At 39.0% G+C, this 21,161-nt stretch overlaps 1 protein-coding gene across 2 annotated transcripts in view; it reads left to right on the forward strand.

Annotated features, from left to right (window-relative positions):
- The first annotated feature begins 3,525 nt into the window (after positions 1-3,525).
- Rras2 (related RAS viral (r-ras) oncogene homolog 2) overlaps positions 3,526-21,161 on the forward strand; it is a 58,844-nt gene continuing 41,208 nt past the window's right edge. The window contains exon 1 of one of the 2 annotated variants that reach the window (XM_013034152.1): positions 3,526-3,596. Coding sequence is in view for 1 of the 2 variants with exons in the window: in XM_013034151.1 (XP_012889605.1) it covers positions 20,072-20,098 (27 nt within the window). In the remaining variant the exon portion in view is untranslated. Of the gene's footprint in view, positions 3,597-20,066; positions 20,099-21,161 lie in introns of those variants that run through there. The other variant, XM_013034151.1, reaches the window with a different exon arrangement.

Raw genomic sequence — 21,161 nt, forward strand, 5'->3', positions numbered from 1 at the left:
TCCCGTCGGCGCGACCGCCGGGGCCGCTCGGGCTCCGGGTCCCCTGCGCCCTCGGGGCTTCTCCGCGCGGGTCGAGGCTGGCCGCCGGCTTGAGAGCTGCGCGTGTTTTCTTTGTGTGTGTGCGCGTGTGTGTGTGCGTGCCCTTTTCCCACAAGTCGCCTCTTAGGTAATACGTCCGGGTGGGAGTGTGTTGATAATGCCCCGGGGAAATGGAGGCTTGGAGGAAGTTAAAAATGTGCTTTGATAGGGGCGAGACCATTTCCTAGGAATTCCTGATGCCTTCCTGCCTCTGGCGGTGCCAAGGTGAAGTTTGGGATGAGCCAGCCTCGGGTGGCCCACTCGTGCGTTCTGGGTTCAACCCGCCTCTCCCCCACCGCACCCCACCCTCTTCTGGCTGTTGGAAAGGGGAAAGCGGGTTTGTGTTAGCCGTGGAATTCTTCATTCTTAGAATTTGCTGCTGGCACGAGGTCTGAGTGGGCTCCTCTTTGGATTTTTAAAGAAAGAAAGAAAGAAAAAGAACCAGATACCGCTCTCTTTTGTCAACCTAGAAGGTGTGGCATATGTTGGGAGAGAATACCCAGTTGAATCAGATGTCAGATATCCCCCCCTTCCCCCTCTCTCTTTCTCTCTCTGTAAAAGAGTAAAGATGATGAATTTTCTTTCCTTTTAAAAATCTGTTTCACACATTTGTCATGGAATGCATGGATGGCCGATTTCATTTCATGCCAATGTTTATAGTGGCATTAAAATACAGAATATCACAACGTAAACGTGATTGTCACCTTTCACATTGAATAAGTACACAGCCATTGCTGCTATAATATGCAAGGTGATTAAAACCTGCTGCAGAAACCTTTGTATCCAGGAAGAGAGGATGTTTAGGTAATGAGCGTTTACAGGTGTGCTCCTTAGTGTGTTAAAACAAGGTGAGGTTAGTTAAGCAGGCTCTGGGCTTGCTTTCTTTCACATTGTTTGCCATTTCCCTAGGGCCAAGAGTGTTTTGTTTTTAAATAACTGATGGCAAAATTAAACAGTTTGGGGTTGGGGATTTGGCTCAGTGGAAGTGCACTTGCCTGGCAAGTGTAAGGCCCTGAGTTTGGTCTCCAGCTCTGGTAAATAAAACAAAGCTTTCCTCCCCCCCAAATCCCCCAAACCCCAGAAAAGTTTATAGCTAAGTCTTTCCTTGGTGATTAGACTCATGTTTAGGAGTGGAGGGAGTCTAGAAGTAGAGGAATCATACTGGTTTCCAGTATTCCTAAAACGTTTAAGCAGTGACAGGTCAGTTTATTATTTTACCAATTTAATGTAATGGTGTTTGTAAGTTATTTTTGGTATTTAAGCCTTTATTTTTGGGAGCTAGTATTAGAAACCATTTAATTAACCTTATCTTTGGTAACTGCTATCTTTGCAATGGTTTTCTGGAACTTGCTTGTTAAAGAATACTTCTTTATGAATGATACAGCATCTAGGTGCTTTAGATGACACCAAATAAGTAAAGATGCACATGAGAAAGATATGTGTATGTATATATACATGCACAAGTATGAACTTTGAATCATACAAAACTTGAATGTGTCTTTTGTTCTGTTACTTATTGACTGTGAGAAATATCTTCTCTGAGCCTCAATTTTCCTACAAGTAGATCTTATGACATATTATTTACAACTTTTGAATTTGAAGAAAGATCTTAATTTGTTATCTGGCATGTAATATGTACACCATTAGTGGAAACCTTTTTTGTTGTTGCTGCTGTTCGTGGGGCTTGAACTCTGGGCTTGGGTGCTGTCCCTGTGCTCTTCAGCTCAAGGGAGCGCTCTACCCCTTGAACCACATGGCCACTTCCAGTTTTCTGAGTAGTTTATTGGAGATAAGAGTCTCACCGACTTTCCTTCCCCCGGCTGACTTTGAACCATGATCCTCAGATCTCAGCCTCCTGAGTAGCTAGGAATACAGGCGTGAGCCACCGGTGACCAGCTTCCCCCCAGCCTTTTTTTTTTTTTTTAAATCATGCCTGTGTACAGGTCTGTAAGTGTTTAATGCAAATAGAACTCAGATTCCGAAAAGTCAGTGTGGGAAAGATTGATCAAAGCACGGTAGGGTTGGGATGCTCACCTAAGCCCCTGCTCAGCATACAAGATTCCTTGGATTTGACCCCCAACACTTCACAAAATAAACAAATAGACAAACACAAGTGGGATGTAGGCTTGGTGGTGGTAGGGAGAATGGCAATCATATTTGAGTATGGGGAGTCTTAGGCTAACTTGGCAAAAGGTGTGTGCTGGGAGATGGCTTGGGGCCAGTGAAATAGAAATTGAGGCTCTAAAGTTGAGACCTGGTGGCTTACTACCCAGCCAGCTCTGTCATTTATTCTACCTACAGTCTTAAAACAAGTTACTTAACTGCTGTGTCAGTCAGCTTTTCTCATCTGAAAGCTGAAGAAATAAGTACCACCTAAATTTGTGAATTGAGAAGCTACTGAATAAGTTAACATGTCAAAGTCTAGTACATAGAAAGACTTCATACTTTATTATTAATCTTAATCTTTATTGTCTGAATTAAGATTTATTCTGTTGTGATTATATACATGTAGAAACTGGAGTGAAAACAGGCAGCAGAGTAATCATTTTCAATAAAGATTTTTTTTTTGTAGATTAGAATGGCACAAATTGGTTGTTGATTTTTTTGAAGACTTTTGAAATGCTACCTTTTAATAGTAGCTTTTAGTATAATATTTTTATTATGTTGCCTTGAACAGGAAAGATATTAGAAACAAGTTTACAAGTGAAAAACAACTTTTGCCTTTAGTTTTCTGTTTGACCTTAGATTGCTATCTTCTGTGCATATAAAGAGCTACAAATTGGGAAATTCAGGTAACAAAGTTTCTTTTCCATCTTACTAGTGTATACAACGAATCTGTGATTGAAATGTAAGTGCTAAGTATATGTGCTAAGTATGTGACCTTTGTGTTTCCTTGCTTATAGTTTTTGTTTGTCTGTGCGCCTATGCTGGTCCTGGTGCTTCAGCTGAAGCCTGATCGCCATCCCTAGCTTTTGTGCTCAAGGCTAGTGCTCTACCACTTGAGCAATAGCTTGTTTTTTGTTGGTTAGAGATAAACACAGACTTTTCTGTACAGGCTGGTTTTGAGCCTCAATCCTCAGTTCTCAGCCTCCTGAGTAGCTAAGAGATGTATGCCACCAGTGCCTGGCTTGCTCATAGTTTAAAATAAAACAACCCCCCTTTTTCTTCTGTTGGCAGATAAAATGAATAAGCTGGTTGAGACGTGATTTTGACTTTGTAAAGAGTGGAAAGGAGAGATAGTTGTATCTGGAGTTTTCATCTCTTACCCAGGAACTTTGGGTAATTTCTTGTAATCTCTTTAAGGCTTCATTTTCATAAAATAGTGGGTTTGGTCCAACAAATCACCGCTGAAGTTCTAGGATTCTTTTTTTTTATTCAAACTAGTCACACGTGTCTTCAGTCAAGGTTCTTTAGTTCCGAGTCTCACTTTTCTCGTTTAAAAAGGCAAAATCATACATCTTTAGGACTTTTGGAATAAATACTTCCTGAACATCATTCAGTCCAGCGCCATCTTCTGAGTACGTAATAATAGCTAACTTTATTTGCTGTTCTTCTGTATGTTGGTGTCCTTTCAAAACAAAATTTGTAATCTTTCCACTGCACCCCAACCATCTCTCTCACTTCTGTATGGTATTTATGTGATGATTTTTTTTTTTTTTGGTATATCTGGGGACTAAACTCAGGGCATCTCACTAGACTGGTGCTCTACCACTTGAGCTATGCCACTTATTCATCTTGCTTTGGTTCCTTTTGAGGTAGGGACTTGATTTATGTCCTGGCTGGTGAGGTTGTCATCTACCTACTAATGCTTCCCTGTTGCTGATGACCAGGCATGTTCTGTTACACTTAGCTCTTTTAGCTAGCTCAAAGCTGAAGTAATAGGTTAGGTGAATGTGCTAATGTGCACAGCCATTGCATGAGATGGAGTCTCTTGAACTGATTGTCCTGGAACCAGAGTTCCCTATCTTTACCTCCTAAATAGCTAAGATTACAAATGTGAGTCATCACACCTATTATTTTGCTTTCAGTATGTGTTGGGAACTTTTTTAAAAAAAATCTTTTTGGACGTAATTTTTAAAAAGTAACAGGATGGGGAGTGATGTAGTTCAGTGGCAGTGTGTGTGTTTAGCATGTACCAGCTGCTGGGCTTAATCTCTAGCACCAAAATAAAAAACCCAAAAGGAGTAATCATTGTTTTTTTTGGGTTAATACTTAAGCAACTCTGAGAGGAGGCTATACATGTTTTATGAATTTAAAGAGACAGTTTTCCCAGTTCTTTTAATGGCCTAAGAATGTTTCTCAGCATATTGTCAGATTTTGGAGTAGTTGGTTTATATCTTAAGTTTTAGTCGGAAAACCTGTTCATCTGGACCTGACTCAAACATTGCTTTTTACCTAGAGTTTGTCTTTCAGGAAGTAGTTTTTCATTGTCTTTTCTTGGGACAGCGATCTTAGAAAGATTTCAAGACTTATTTGTGTTGTTAGTTACTTGATTCACATGTCAAGGTTGGGAGTTTGAACTCTTCAATTGTTATTCCATTGCTACATCTTGAAGACACTGCAATTAGAAGTCCCTTAAACTGCTAATGTTTATGCACCACTATGAACCACTATGCACCACTAGGTTTATTTTTTGTGCAACTAATTATTGAAATTTTCTTTCTTTCTTTTTTTTTTTCTTGTCGTGGGGCCTGAACTCTGGGCCTGGGCGCTGTCCCTCAGCTCTTTAGCTCAAGGCTAGCGCTCTGCCACTTGAGCCACAGTGCTACTTCCCGCTTTTTGTGCTTATGTGGTGCTGAGGAATCGAACCCAGGGTCTCACACATGCAAGGCAAGCGCAATATCACTATGCCACCTTCCCAGCCCCTAAATTTTCAATAATTTACGAATCAGTTGCTAACATTAAAACCTAAGAGACTTCTTTCAGTTGAAATGGGCCTGCAGACTGTGCTGTGATCCAAATTCTAGGTACTCAGGCAAACATTTCCTTACAGAGGATGGTGCTTGTATCAAACAGGCAGAGAGAAGTTCTGAAGTTAAGAATGTTACTTTTCCTTGGTAATGAAAATGGTCTTTTAAATTCAATTAGGCAAATACATTGGTAACTTCAGAAGGGATAGGAAGACTTAAAGTAATATTTTTAATTTTTTTTGAGACAGTTCATGTTATATAGTCCAGCCTGGCCTCAAACTCACTGTCTTCCTGCCTCAGGCTTTTACAAGTGCTGAGATTAAAGGAATGTATCATCACACATACCTATTCAGTTCTTTAAAAAAAGGTTCCTTTTTAACATTGTTTTTAAAATTGAGACGGATTTCTTTCTTTAAAATTTGGTGAAGAAAAATGGTCTTTTGGATATCAACTCTTTTTGTCTTCCTTGCTGAAAGTGATAATTAGTGAAAAGATTTTTACTGCCTGGAGACAGTAGAGTTCATTAATTTTTCTTCTCCCTTTCTGACATTTATTTTATGTTTATTCAGAGCTGCTTAGGCTTATTTTGATGATGCTTTTTATTATGTGCTACTTTTTTACATATATATGATAAACATTGGTAAAATGAAGTGTTCTTACAATTTCTTCACATTTAGAGTCCATGTCTGCTCTAATTATTGAATCTTGAAGGCCTTGATGTTGAATGAGTTTGCAGTAGAACTGCTGAGTTTGTGTTTGAGATTGAAACTTAGTTTAAACTAATGTCCTTGGTAGACTTGATTTATTTCTGTTTTGGAAAGAAAAATATGTCTCAGAGAAGGAAAGAAATATGTTATCTAAAATTGTGCTACTGGAGGCATAATTAGATGACCTCTTTGATGTCTTGTAAGTTATATTTTATTTTTACTGTTTTCTCAAAGGAATGTAGCTTACTGAATAGCATTAAATTCTAGTTTAAAATTATGGACAACTTTTTGTTGGTATATATTGATAATTAAATCTTGCTAGCAAGCTTAACATGTCACCTTGTATGATTATATTTTCTTAGGAGAAAGATCTTTGTATACATAAATGAATGTTCAGTACTAAATTATGAATGAATGTGGTAAAATACAACTGTTTCTTTTAAAATTAAAGAAAACCCCAGATTTCCCCATTGCTGCCATTTTGCCCCATTTGCTTTATTCCCCCCATAGTTAAGTATCTCTGTGTAGTTTCCAAGGATCATATTTGCTTACACGAACAGTATAATAAACCAAACCAAAATATGTGCAGTTAATTTTTTTTGCAAGTAGTTCTGATAATGCTGTCTATAGAGAAACAAAGGAAAACAAAAAGACTATACAATGCATTCTCTATACATGTCTAATTTGGAATAGTTTAGAGAAATATACATTCTCTATACATATCTATACAATGCATTCTCTATACATGTCTAATTTGGAACGGTTTTTTAGTTGTGTCTCCCCCCCCCCTTCCCACCCCATCCCAGTACCAGGGCTTCAACTCAGGGCCTGGGCACTGCCTCCTTGTGCTCCAGGCTGGGTGTTCTACACAGCATTACTTCTGTTTTTTTTTTTTTGAGTAGTTTATTGGAGATAAGAGTCTTACAGACTTTCCTATCTGGGCTGGCTTTGAATGCGATCCTCAGATCTCAGCCTACTGTGTAGCTAGGATTTACAGGTATGAGCCACTTGCTGGGCCTAGTCTTTGTTTATAGAGTACAAGTTAGTTGTCTATAGAGTACCCTCAATTTGGATCTTGACTGCTGTTTTTTCATGATTGGATCCAGATGACGGCATTTTTGCTGGGGCAGGAATAACACAGTAATGATGTGTTCTTAGTGCATTAAATTACAAGAGATAAGATAGATGCTTGAGTGTTTCCATGGTTACTTTTTAACTGTAGTCCCAATTCTAGAAAATTACCATGAAGATGTACTTCAACAATATACATATGCAAGGTTGTGGCATTCTTTGTAATGATAAAAATTGGAAGCAACTTGTATAGTAAAATAGTTGTGTAACACCTGGTATATTCACTCAATGGAGCATTACACAGCTATAAAAAAGAACACAAAGGGTCTCTGAATTGTGGGGTACTTTTCAAGATACACTGTTCAGTGGAAACAATAAAGAGCAAAAGTACCACCTTATAGCATAAGAAAGGAGTTGACTAGAAAATTCATGTATATTTGCTTATGGGGATAGAAACAATGACAGGAAGGACAGATGAGATCGATGGATTTATTGGAGGAGAGTGGGTAAAAATGAGGTGGAAGGGATAGAGGGGATGCAGACAGTGATCCTTTGGAGGTCACCATTCTTACCTTTGGAGCTATGTTAATGTTTTACATATTCAGCATAAAAGCAAACAACAATAAATAAAATAAAATAAATAAAATGGAGAAAAAATACCTTAAGGTGAGATACAAATAACTGATCCCCTCCCTCCCTAACAAATGAATGACAACTACATTGAAAAGGTAAAGGAAAAAGCTAATTTAGGTAACTTTTAAACCCAGTGTTTGGACTATGTCCTCAAGATAAAGACAGAAATACCTGAAAGCAAACACTGAAGTCTAGTTGATTTTTTTTTGTTTTTGTCACAAGAAGTGTGGGTTTACACTTTTGTGTACTAGAATTAGTAGATAAATTGAAAAGAAGGGAGCTGTAAATGTGGAAAGGCTGAAGGCTAGAATGAAACTGGTATCAGCATGATTTTACAAGTTAGATAGATAAATAGAGCAGTATAATATGTGTAGATATTGTAGTAGAAAAATCCCTACTCAGGCAGGCAAGCCCACCCAGTCGTCCGGAGTGACAGAGCCCACTGCAACAAATTCGTTAACAAAGAAGCAACTTTACTGAGAAGGTTCCTACACTGACCAGTCAGGGCTGCAGCACAGTCTCTTGATCCCAAGCAGCCCACATTCTTTGGTTTTTAAAGGCAAAATCCATGAGGTCAAGGCCGGTCACACGCAGGTGACCAATGGGATTGTAATACACACAAAGGATTGTACAGTCTTACCAGACCACATGCAAGTGGCCAATGAGGTTGCAGTTTGTCTGTAATAGCTGTTTAAACCAGCCTATCACCTTGGTTTAAAATGGCACGCAAATTTAGTGGGTAAGGTGAGGTCTACCTTTTGGTGCGCAAAAGGTGGAGTCTACCGTAAGCATGTGCAAAAAGGCAGGGTTTACCAAAAGCCAGTGGTGTAGCCAGTTGGAGCCAGATTACGACTGATCTGTTTCATGGGTCCCTCTTTAACTGAACAATCAAGGGTGGGTTAGGTTGTTAAGGGGAGGGTGACCAGATGTATTTTTTCATTCCGGGAACTAGGCCCATTAAGTCTAAAATCCCTAAAACAAAGGCAAAGCTCAAAGTGGAATCATACCAGTTTGGGCCCCATCTCAGGGTCCACTACAGATATGTGTGTACGCACACACACACACACACACACACCCCTCTTTCAGCTCTATTGAGAGGCCCCATACACACACACCCCTCTTTCAGCTCTATTGAGAGGCCCCATACACACACACACACACACCCCTCTTTCAGCTCTATTGAGAGGCCCCATCTCGGGTTCACTACAGATATGTGTGTACACACACACACACACCTCTTTCAGCTCTATTGAGAGGCCCCATTTCGGGTCCACTACAGATCTTTCAGCTCTATTGAGAGGCTTTAGAAAATGGTACCCTGTGAGCTGTGTGTACACACACACACACACACACACACACACACACACACACACACACACACACACACACACACACACACACACACACACACACACACACACACACACACACACACACACACACACACACACACACACACACACACACACACACACACACACACACCTCTTTCAGCTCTATTGAGAGGCTTTAGAAAATGGTACCCTGTGAGCTGTGGGATCTCTAACTCCAGATTTTAGTTTCTGAATACCATTCTCTATTAGAATGTCAGATTTTAGGGCTGGGACAGGAAAAAGAGTGAGATGAGCTTGGAGTATTTGGTAACTTTTTTTTTTTGCTAGTCCTGGGGCTTGAACTCAGGGTCTGGGCACTATCCTTTAGTTTCTTTTTGCTCAAGGCTTCATGCATGCATGGCCAGCACTCTACCATTAAGCCATATTCCCAGCCCAGTATTTTGTAATATAGGGAAATAAATGGTAAAATAAAACCCCAAATGATGCAACCTGTCAGAGACATAGACTGGACCCGAAAAAATTATTGCTGACTCCAGGACAATTGTTAAAACAGTGGATAATTATCCATAAAGAATTTATACTCCATGTTAATAAATAACTGAGAAGTTCTTGGTGTAGAATTCAGACTAATGAATGAAGTTACAGAAAGTAATGGAATTAGAAAAATCACCTTTTGACAGTCATGGTAATTGATTTAAGTAAAAATCATAAATGGATGTTAAAACTAGTAGGTGAAATGCTGGATGTGGTTGTGTGCTTGTGTAATCTTAGCATTTGGGAAGGTAAGTCAGGGGGATCCTGAGTTGGAGCCAGCTTGGATAACATTGTGTGTGAGATTCTGCCTAAAAAAAAGCAAAACCTAAAACCAAAAACAAAAGCAAATTTGTAGGTTAGAGTTTGCAAGGGGTCGATGTTAACATAGCTGGGAGGTATGTTTCTGTAAGATAATTTTTATCAAGGAAGAAATAAGCCAGGTTTATCAAGGAGAAACATAGCACCTAACCAATCTCTCTCCCATGACCCTGATCTCACCTGCTCATGACCATGTGATCAAAAGTTTTTTGTTGTGTCTTGTCTTTGTCAACATTACACTTAAACCACCCCAGCTGAGGCTTAAAGGAGACCAACTTTTTCTTTGTTTAATGAGTAAATCTTTAATTTTGTTGCTGAATGTTTTGGGAAGGATCGATAAGTTTAGGTTAGGTAATCAATACACATTTGGCCACGAGTTCTGTGGTTTTGAATAATAGTCCCTCCTCTTGTGCCTAGTGTGTGTGTGTGTGTGTGTGTGTGTGTGTGTGTGTGTGTGTGTGTGTGTGTGTGTGTGTGTGTGTGTGTGTGTGTGTGTGTGTGTACAGATTGTGTGTATGTGTTTTCTACTGGGGTTTATCCTAATGTTATCAATATTCCTACGTATGCTTGATTAGAAAATAGAAATAACAGTGGTTTTTCTCAATTATGGAAAATGGAGGAATTTAGCAGGTTTTTTTCTGCTACATCCATCCACCCTTCTCATAAATTGAGTTTATTTAAAACAACTAAATATGTGAGATTGCGGGTTTTTTTTATGGGAGGGGTCCGGTCATGGTGCCTGAACTCTGGGCCTGGGCACTGTCCTTCAGCTCTTCAACTCAAGGCTAGCACTCTACCACTTGAGCCACAGCGCCACTTCCAGCTTATTTCTTTTTGCTTATGTGGTGCTGAGGAATCGAACCCAGGGCCTCAGGCATGCAAGGCAAGCGCTCTACCACTGAGCCACCTTCCCAGCCCAGATTGCGATATTTTTAAAAATACTTTTTGTCTTTGCATTATATTTTATAACAGTTTAAGAACAGTAGTATTAATCCTGTTATTAAAGGTTTTTGCTTTTATTTCTCATTTCTGTAAAATTGTAACTGGCTTAAGTTTTTTGTTTTTGTTTTTGATTGGTTGTAGGGCTTGAACTCTGGGCTTGGGCATTGTCCCTGAACTCTTCAGCTCAAGGTGAGCATTCTACCACTTGAGCCACAGTGCCACTTCTGGTTTTTATTGGAGATAAGAGTCTCACAGACTTTCCTGCCCGGGTTAGCTTTGAACCGCGATCCTCAGATCTCAGCCTCCTGAATAGCTAGGATTACAGGTGTAAGCCACTGGCACGTGGCCATGGCTTCGGTTTTAAGCATTCCTCTAGTTTTTTTTCATTAGGAGATAAAATTTTGTATATTGTAACATGATGTTTGGAAGTATAAATATATTGTAGAATGATTGATACATATGCATTACTTAGTTTTTTTTGTGATAATATCTACACACTAAAAAAACATAGTGTGTTATTGATTGTAGTCACTATGTTGTATAGCTACTTGTTAATTTTTAATTTTATTTTTGCAGTGCTTAGACAGGGCCTAGTACATATTATATGATCCACCATTGAGCTAAAAACCCTTAACTCCTGCACATCTATTATTTTTTGAATTGTGATTTAAATAACATTTTCAAGTACTTTAAACTAAAAGATATTCATGATTATATTAGCTTTTGCATGATAAATGATTTAGTTGGATATAAAAAATTGTGTTCTAACTTAAAAAAATTAAAACGGTAGAGATAACTGCTTTATTTATCTGGGTAGCATGAAATTTCTGTGGAAATAACTTTTCTACTTGACTATAACATTCATTTAATTGGAAATGGAAACATTTATCAGGATATGACTAGAAGCTTTTCTCTGTTCATTAGTTTTCCCAGGGAAATGATGAAACACTCAGGTCTGGGAAGCTTTTCTTCTGCATTTTTTAACTTATCTTCATTACATTTTTTTTTTTCCTTTTCCCTCCTCTCTGAAGCTTTTCTTTGTTGCTCAGGCTGGCCTTGAACTGGCTGTTTTCTGCCCCAGCCTCCTGAGTAGTTGGGATTATGGGTGTACCATCATTTTGCCAGGCAACATTACAGTATTTAATGGCCATATTTACCCTTGCTTTTTCAACCATTCCAGCCATATGAGTGGAGAATGATATTTGTAGCTTATGAGGTACAAAATTTTATGCAAATGAATTCGTTGATAAGTCTGTATCCCTTCTTTTTTCATGCTTGTTTAATCTGTGAAAATTCTAATATAAGTTTGTTAAAGTTCTTTTGAAGACAATTTTTTTTCTCGCATCTGTTTTTGTTTTGCTTTGGTAGTGTATGACTTGGTAAATGAAATTTAGGAGATATCTTTTTTTTGGTCTGTCATGGGGCTTGAACTCTGGGCCTGAATGCTGTCTATCCCTCAGCTCTTCAGCTCAAGGCTAGTGCTCTACCACTTGAACCACTGCACCACTTCTGGTTTCCTCAGTGGCTTGGAGATAAGAGTCTCACGGATTTTCTTGCCTGGGCTGGCTTTGAACCGCAATCCTCATATCTCAGCCTCCTGAGTAGCTAGGATTACAGGCGTGAGCCACAGGTGCTGGGCCCATACCTTTCATTTTTAAATGGTATCATTCTTGTGTGTGCTTCACTCTGGATTTCATCCTGTTGCATTAACATTGCCACTCTTGCTTTTGTGTGTGTGTGCGCATGCGCGCGTGAGCATATGCATCACAATTTTTGGATCATTTTCTGTTAAGATTTTCTAAACAATATATAATACAATGTTTAAAAATCGGGGCTGTGCACTGGTGGCTCATGTTCGTAATTCTAGCTACTCTGGAGGTTGAGATCTAATGATTACTGTTCAAAGCCAGCCAGGGCAGGAGAATTCATGAGACTTTTATCTCCAGTTAAGTACCGAATAGCCCACCAAGTGGAACTGTGGCTCAAGTGGTAGAACAATAGCTCCCAGGTCCTGAGTTCAAGCCCCAGGACTGGCCCCAAAAAGAAAAAGGAAAATAAAGAGGTCTTTGGACAGGATTAGTCCTATTTTAATTTTTCTGTGAAGTTCAGACTCGGAATATAAAATAGGTTTGAGAGTAAGGTCTTGAAGGGTTACTACCATTGTCTTGTTTCCTGGTGGGTTTTCTTTTAGTACCTTATTTTTGGCTAGGCAATTACATGTAGTTGAGATTACAATAGTGATCAACTTGTTAGCTGAAAGGAAAACAATATTGTCCAAACTACAAAGGAAGAATTGGTGCTAGTTAAGTTTCACAAATCACATGGAAAAGATGTGACTATTAAATTAGAAATTTTATGTCTTTCCTTTGAAATGAATGAGTACCAATAAATAAGGCAATTTGCCTTAGACATACAAATTTATGCATACTGCAAATGTACGTAGTCATGTATATTAAGTGGAGAAGTACAAAATTAAAGTTACAGGGATTTGTCAATCCAAGGAAAAAGAAGTGGAGAAAATATAAACCAAGCTGTTAAGTCTTGATAATTTAATAACAAGTTACAGGTATTAGATGGATGGGTTGTTAAAATAGTCTCCTTAAGCACTGTAGTAATTGTTTTTAGATAGTAACATGGAACTTTTATGCCAACGAATTAATTTAAGTGAACTATGTTAATTGCCAAATGACTGAGATGACAGATTTCTTATACTCCACATGTTTTGTGATAAAACACTTGAGAGCTAAGAATGGTTGAGTTGCTGGTAAGAAGTTCACACCTCATCAAATATTGGGTCTTCTGGTTATTTCCTTCCAATTGTGAAATCTGAGATTCTATGATCATTAATTAGTCAATGAAGATACGTATTTGTGCATTTATTGAGCTGTAGGGATGACTTACTGTGTTGGCCAGGTTGCTCTTATATCACCTGCCTTAGACTCCTGAATACCTGGTTCTATAGGCAATCACCAGAGCATCTGGCTTGTGCTCATTATTTTAGTAGGTGTGAAAGCAATGTGGAAAATTTGGTTTTCAGTTAGATTGTCTTCAGTAGAGTATGATTCTCAGTTTTTAATTTTATAGAGATTCAGAGTGTTTTTTTTCTCCTTCCTAAAATCATTGCAAATTTCGTATTTTGTTTAGATTTCTTTGTAGGAGACGATTTAGGAAGAAGCCACTGACTGAGCTGATGAGTGAAATGAAGTTGTCTGACATGGGTTACTTTAGCTTGTGGTTTTAGAGGAACAGTACATAGCACACAGCTGTTGCTCCAGCAGCTTTGTTCCAGCTGTCCTACTTGCCTTTCACAAAATACCTCACATTCCTCTTTTTAAAAGAAATCTCTTACAATATTCTATACTTTGTTACTTTAAGTGGATTCTAGAAATTGTACTTCATTGACTGTTTTCACTTTTCTACAATTGCTATTACTTAGAACAATGCCCAAATAGATTATGTATCAGATTTAAGCTTTGAAGTATTTATAATTTTTTGTTGTGAGTTGTGAAATATTTATGTAATTCAAGTGGTTAACATCGAAAAGAGGCACAAAATTTTTTTTATCTTCCAAACAGGGAGCTGATACCTGGATAATAAAACTGGCATCTTCGAAGAACTTCATTTCTTTTTCCTTTCCTTCCCTTCCCTTCCTTTTATCTCTCTTTGCTCCCTCTCTCCCTCTTTCCCTCTTTCTTTTCTTTCTTTCTTTTTTCCCTCCTACCAGTAGTAGGGCTTGAATTCAGGGTTTTAAGCTCTACGTGGCTTTCTTGCATGCACACCAGTCCTGGGGCTTCAACTCAGAGCCTTGGTGCTGTTTTAGAGCTTTTGAATGCAAGCCTAGCGCTCTTAGCACTTGAGCCACAGCTCCACTTCTGGCTTTTTGATAGTTTCCTGAATGAGCTAACTTTGAACCATGAATACTTAGATCTCAGCCTCCTGAGCAGCTAGGATTTTACAGGTGTGAGCCACTGGTGCTTGAGTGTCTTGCTTTTTAAAAAAATGGTTAAGTATGAAGGGTTTTCTATTTAGTTGAAGTTAGGAGAGTTAGGATTGAAAAGGAGGTGAAGTTTGCTTTCAGTATTTCTTTACCCACGTTTTTGCATTCTCCTGCTCCCTGTGGTCCATTCCCCATTACTTCTACAGTTGCTTCTCTGGCTATAGCTGCTGCTCTCCTTCCTACCAACCCCTAGACCTGCTCTGTTCTCCAGTGCTTTACCAACCTTCTTTAGATCTATCTGAAATTCCTACTCTCGTCTGTATATCCCCCCTTCTTTCCTCCTCCTGATGTATTTAAATTGTTTGGCAAAGTGTAGAGTGATTCAGTTTAGTCACAATTTGTGTGAAATGTCCTCATGAGGCTTGTGAAGCTATATCCTTTACCAGCTGGTCCTTTTCTGCCATTAGTTTTTCATCATAGTTCTAGCTGTGGTTGACGTTTTATCCTTCAGAAAGCCTTTCCTGAGGCTAGTACCTATTAGGTGCCCTTCCCATGTGTTTCCTTAGTGTCCTGTGTAACACCCCTTCCCCGCCTGTTTTGTTGTGTTGTGTTGTGTTTTGTTTGTAGTGTTGGTAATCGACCCAGAATCTCTATGCAAAGCACTTCCTTACCACTGAGCTACAGTCTCAACTCTCTCTGAACCTTGTAGAAGTTGCAGAAGTTATGTTCCTTTTATGTTTATTATCTAAGAGTTTTTCATTGAACCTTAGTGTGGTTCTAAAAATCCGGAAATTACAATAACATTATTTAAATGACCAATTGTTCTGATGTCTTTTACAGCAGAGGAAAAGAATTTGGTTCAGGAAGCCTGTTACATTTATTTGTTACACATTTTGGGTGTGTCTGATGTGTTCTTATAATTAGAATCGAATTGTGTATTTGTGGTAGAAATATCATAGTGTTGATGTTTCATTCTCTAGTACAGCATACTTAAAGAGGTATATGTTGTCTGTTTAACCCATTCCTGACAGGAATCCCCTTCCCTCCTGGTTTTGAGCCTAGAGCTTGTTCGTGCTAGCTAGGCAAGTGTGGATTACATTCCCCAGACTGAAATTTTACCACTTAGCCCATTGAAAAATTACTACTTTTATCTTTGTAATTACCATCACTAGGTAGAGATACTGAGACAGTTTAATACCTAGTATTTTTTTTTAGTGTTTAGAGTTGTGTTTCTTTCCTTGTTCTGTGTATGTGTATGGTCCTAAGACTTGAACTCAGGGCTTCAGTGCTATCCTTGAGCCTTTTTGCTAGTGCTCTACCACTAGAGCCACAATTCTACTTCCCAGCTTTTTGTGGTTTAACTGGAGATAAATTTCACAAACCTTTTTTGCCCTGGCTGGCTTTGAACTATGATCCTCAGATCTCAGCCTCCTGAGTAGCTAGGATTACAGGTGTGAGCCACCAGTGCCTAATCTTCCCTTATTCTTACCGCTTCTCTCTCTCTCCTTTCCCCCCCTTTCCTATTATATTTATTGCCTCTCATGCTGCTGCTGCTGCTGCTTCTGCTGCTTCTTCTTCTTCTGCTTCTTCTTCTTCTTCTTCTGCTGCTGCTGCTTCTTCTTCTTCTTCTTCTTCTGATATATGCTTTAAAAGAATGCTTGAATTACATTCTTTTTTTTAATATTGGTGTTGGTACTGGGGTTTGAACTCAGGTCCTAGGTGCCATTTTTCCTTAGTTTTTTTTTTTTTGTTGTTTCTTTGGGGGGTGGGGGGCTCAAGGCTTGTTCTCTGCTGCTTGAGCCACAGCTTCATTTCTGACTTTTTGGTGGTTAATTACAGAAGACTCAGTGGACTGTCTTGCCATGTCTGGTTTTGGACCATGAGCCTCAGATCTCAGCCTTCTGATTAGCTGGGATTACAGGTATGAAGCACTGGTGCTGGCTTTGAAAGCCCCTGATAATACATTTTCCTTATTCAGTAATAGAGCATGCACTTTCTTGAGCTTCATTTCTTTATCTGTAAAATGAAGGGGCTGACATAGATGATATCTGAGACACTGTGTTGCAGAAATGCATGGCATATCAGGACATTCCTTACCTCTTTTTTTTTTTTTTGCCAATCCTGGAGCTTGAACTCAGGGTCTGGGCACTGCCCTTGAGCTTCTTTTTTTGCTCAAAGCTAGCACTCTACCATTTGAGCCACAATGCTACTTCCAGCCTTTTCTGTTTATGTGGTACTGAAGAATCAAACCCAAGGCTTCATGCATGCAGGGGATGCACTCTACCACTGAGCCACATTCCCTGGTATTCCTTACCTTATCTAAGGGATAGGGGAGGAGAGAGAAAAATAGGATTATAGAGGGTATAAGTCTGCAACATTACTAGTAAGTTGAGAGGTTCATGTATATTTTCCATATTTTTCTTAACATCTGTTACCAGTTGAGAACCAACAGTGTACTTTGAATTGACTTAATTATGTAGTCAAATGGAAAGTTGGCTGTTGTTTGGTGTTAAAGGTATCTTGACTTGGTTGATAAGACACAAGAGTATTCTTTTGGGGGTTTCCTTCAGGGTGGGAAATTACTTTTTTTTTCCTCTGTGCTCAACAGATAAAACTTGGGTGCAATTCTTTTTACAGTAAAAAGTTCACATTTGAGCTTGTGGGAAAGTAGTTTGTATAAATGTGTACATGAGGGTGTGTGCTGTGATTTGCTTTGAAAATTACTACATATGGTTTTTGAAATTTTCTCCAGAGCATTGTATGTGATATGTCATTTCATTTTGGTGGTTACAGGAACTGATGAGTAATTTTGCCCTAAATTTCCTGTATGAAGAAATGATGCCTTTAATTTTTTCCCGGCACGAAATTCTTAACACTGTGGGTATACAGATGAATGCTCATATAATGTGGCTTTATGTAGGTGTAAAAAAAGATTAGAAGAAAATCTGGAATGTTACGTATATCGAACCTGTGTTGTGTGCTATGCTGTGGACATTTTTTGCTCATGAAATTTATGAGTTTATAAAAATGGGCAATTTTTGGATGAAGAACATGTAACGTTAAATTTTGGTGTATGGTAGGATTATTTATTTGAAAATGTGCTATTGCCTTTTGGTGGTCTTGTGAATGAAAGAAAGCTTTTTTCCCTGAGTTTGAATAATCAAAGATTAGGGAAACAAAGTGCTAGTTGTAGTTTATCTAAAGATTTGCTACTTTTAGTGGGAAACTTTTGCTTTTTCAGAGAGATGAGATGGGAGTAAGAAAAATGCTGTGTTTTTACAAGAATGTGAAATATATGTGTGTGTGTGTGTGTGTGTGTGTACACACACATTTAAACTGAGTGTTCTCTTATACAAAGTGCTTGGGATCAGAAGTTTTTGTGTTTTAGTTTTTCAGATTTTGACCTTTTGCATGAACTTCACTGGTTGAACATCCCTAATATAAAAATCTAAAATGTGAAATACTCTGAAATTCAAAGCTTTTGGAGCATCATGTCAGCTCTCAAAAAGTTTTGGATTTTAGAGTGCTTTGGATTTTGGATGTCAGTACATTTGAAAATAGGCTTCAGTTAATTATTTACTCATACGTATTGTGCTGTAGAACAAGCCCAGGGCCTTGGTTGCACATGCCAGGTGAGTGCTGCATCTCTGGGTTGAAGCTGTACTTTTGCACATTGCTAATTTCCTCAGTAAATTGAAGAAGACTAGGTAGGTTCTAGCTCAAGAATAGTACCTCTTGCCCAGCATGTGTGAGGCCCTTTGTTTGATTTGCGGCACTGCAAAAAAGAAGAAAAAATGGGGAGAGTAGTATTGCTGAAATGTTAGCACCTGAGACTCCAAGGGAGGCTGAGGTAGAAGAATCAGATATTCAGGCATAGTGAATTTGAAGCCAACCTGGATGCAATGAGACCCTGTCTCCAAAAAAGAAAAGAAAAAAGAAATTTGACAAGAACTAGGGCTGTAGCTTAGTGGTAGAATGAGTGAATGCTTTGTCTTAATCCTCTCACCAAGCACCCCCCAAAACAAAACAAAACAAAAACAACAATGCAAGGAAAAGGAACTGATGAACACAAATGCTCTTGAACTGTAGTTTAAAGATTTAAATTATCTCATTTTGGAGGATTATCTAGAAATTAACGCTTGTAAACTGGTAAGGTGCTTTGCCAGGAGTGTGATCTAAGCTTAGACTGGCCTCTCAGTTCCTCTTGTCTCAGCCCTTAGAGCGCTGTGATTAGAGGCATGACCACCATGGCTGGCTGTTGACTTGGTTTTTGAGAACTTTAAGAAGTGTTTTCCTGTGACATGGTTTAATTTCTTTTTTTTTGGTTGGTCATGGGGCTTGAACTCTGGGCCTGGGCACTGTCCCTCAACTTTTCGGCTCATGGCTGTACCACTTGAGCCACAGCACAACTTCTGGTTTTCTGGTGGCTTATTGGAGATGAGAGTCTCATGGACTTTCCTGCCTGGGCTGGCTTTGAACCGTGATCCTCAGATCTCAGCCTCCTGAGTAGCTAGGATTACAGGAGTGAGCCACTGGCACCCAGCTGGCATTGTTTAATTTTACAGATGATCTTTCACTGGTATCTTCTCAAAAGTAGAGCCATTTATTTCATTCTGTTTGCAAATAAAACTGTGGTCTATTAAGATCTTGGAATAGACGAGTTTGGGGAATGTTCTACAGGCAGCAGTTTCTGTTTTTTCTTATTTTGAGCAAAGAAATCCTTTGGCAATTTGATTAGCCTATGGAGAGAGAGAGAGAGAGAGAGAGAGAGAGAGAGTGTGTGTGTGTGTGTGTGTGTGTGTGTGGGGCAATTGGAGTGTGTGTGTGTGTGTGTGTGTGTGTGTGTGTGTGGCAATTGGAGAGAGAGTGTGTGTGTGTGTGTGTGTGTGTGGCAATTGGAGAGAGTGTGTGTGTGTGTGTGTGTGTGTGTTGCTGGAGAGGAACCCAAGTCCTTATGTATGCTAGGCAAGAGCTGTACCACTGAACTATACCTTTCAACTCAAAATACTGTTTTTTATTGTTTAAAATACGTATGAGGCTGGGCTGGGCGCTACTAGCTCGTGCCTATAATCTTAGCTACTTAGTAGTCCATGGAGATCTGAAGATCCCAGTTTGCTGCCAGTTCAGGCAGGAAAGTGCATGAGACTCTTACCTCCAATTCACACCCCCCCCCCCCAAAAAAAAAAAAAAAGTGAAACTGTAGCTCAAGTGGTAGAGTGCCAGCCTTGCTTGAGTAAAAAGGCTCAAGGACAGCATCTGAGTTGAAGCCCCAGTAGCACCCCCCCAAAAACATAAATAATAAATTTTACATATAAGTAATATATATGTGCATCTTTAATCTCTGTCACATAATTTACATCTGTTGTCTTGATGTTGGTGTTTTATTCTGTTCCCTTTTTGTCTTGTTTGAGAGCTTTTTTGTTTCTATATTTTTTCCGTTGGAACCAGCACATTTTCATGTTTCGTTCTGGCTCTCTGGATCTTATTCAGTGTCTGCCTCAGCTGGCTTATTTTATGACTGTTCTGGTGGGGAAGTGAAGTGTTCCCTTGTTACTTAACTGGAGGTGGCAATCCAGATTCTCTACCAGCTCTCCACGGGAAGGTAAGATGGGAGGACACTCTTTGGTACTTGCAGTGAGGATGAAAGGCTCTGCTCTTGTCTTGGCTTTCCCTGACACATTGCCATGGAGTATTTGGGTCCCTCAGTACAACTTTTCAAGCGTAGAATTCTAGGCTTCCCACGCAGGGTTCTGTGGTGTGGATGGAGGTGGATTGGAGTGATTGTTGTCCAAAATTTTCTCTCTTGCTGGGCTGCCCCTTTCTCAGTACTTTGAGAGAGCAAATATTTGTTGTGACTTCTTTATAAGTCTACTTTCAGAACATTCTGTTGAGCATCTTCTTTTTCTAATGAAGCCATTAACTTTATTTTGGTTATATTTGGTTTAAGGTTGCCCTCTATAGTTCCTCTTCATACTTTCTTATGTCCAACCTCTGTTTTAGGTCTTTTATTTTACAGTGACTGTGAGAGGCAACATCTATTTCATGACCTGAAGCATGGAAGGAAATAAAACCTTTTCATCCATGAAATTTCTCTTTGATGAGTTGGCATGGGCAGGAAGTGTGTATGTATGAAGAGTTATTTGGAACTGTTTGAGATTATGCAATACAAAGTTTTCTTTTCCTGTAAAGAAAGCATTTAGAGATTGATTAAATAGGGGAAACTTAAGTTTGTATTATGTTGCATGAATTTTTATTGTCTTAGTTATAGTAGCAGTTTTGTAGATAATTTTACTTTTGAATAAAATCAAATGGGAACTGATAAAAATGCTTCTTAGTGATTGTAATAACAGTGGCAAATCCTATATTGGTTAAGTACTGAAGAAGAAATGAATTGTTTTCCCCTTCCTTAGAGTGTAGTAGGACAAGCAGTAAGACTTTGTCTCTCCCCTCCCTTAATTCTGAAGACAGCTTTCTTTTATTTTGCATTCTGAAGTGGTGCTTATGTGCTTGTTTTGATATTTGACCACCCTCTAGTCAGCTATTTTTATTTTTATATGCTATTTTGAGTATGTCAGTATTATTTCAGCTATAATATCTTCTGTAGTGAAATTCCTGCATGTATACTTAATATGTCTTTAAATTCTATTGTAGCTAGGCACTGCTAGTCATGCCTATAGTCCTAGCTACTCAGGAGGCT

Source organism: Dipodomys ordii, unplaced genomic scaffold, assembly GCF_000151885.1.
Source record: "Dipodomys ordii isolate 6190 unplaced genomic scaffold, Dord_2.0 Scaffold183, whole genome shotgun sequence".
NCBI classification, from domain to species: Eukaryota; Metazoa; Chordata; class Mammalia; order Rodentia; family Heteromyidae; genus Dipodomys; species Dipodomys ordii.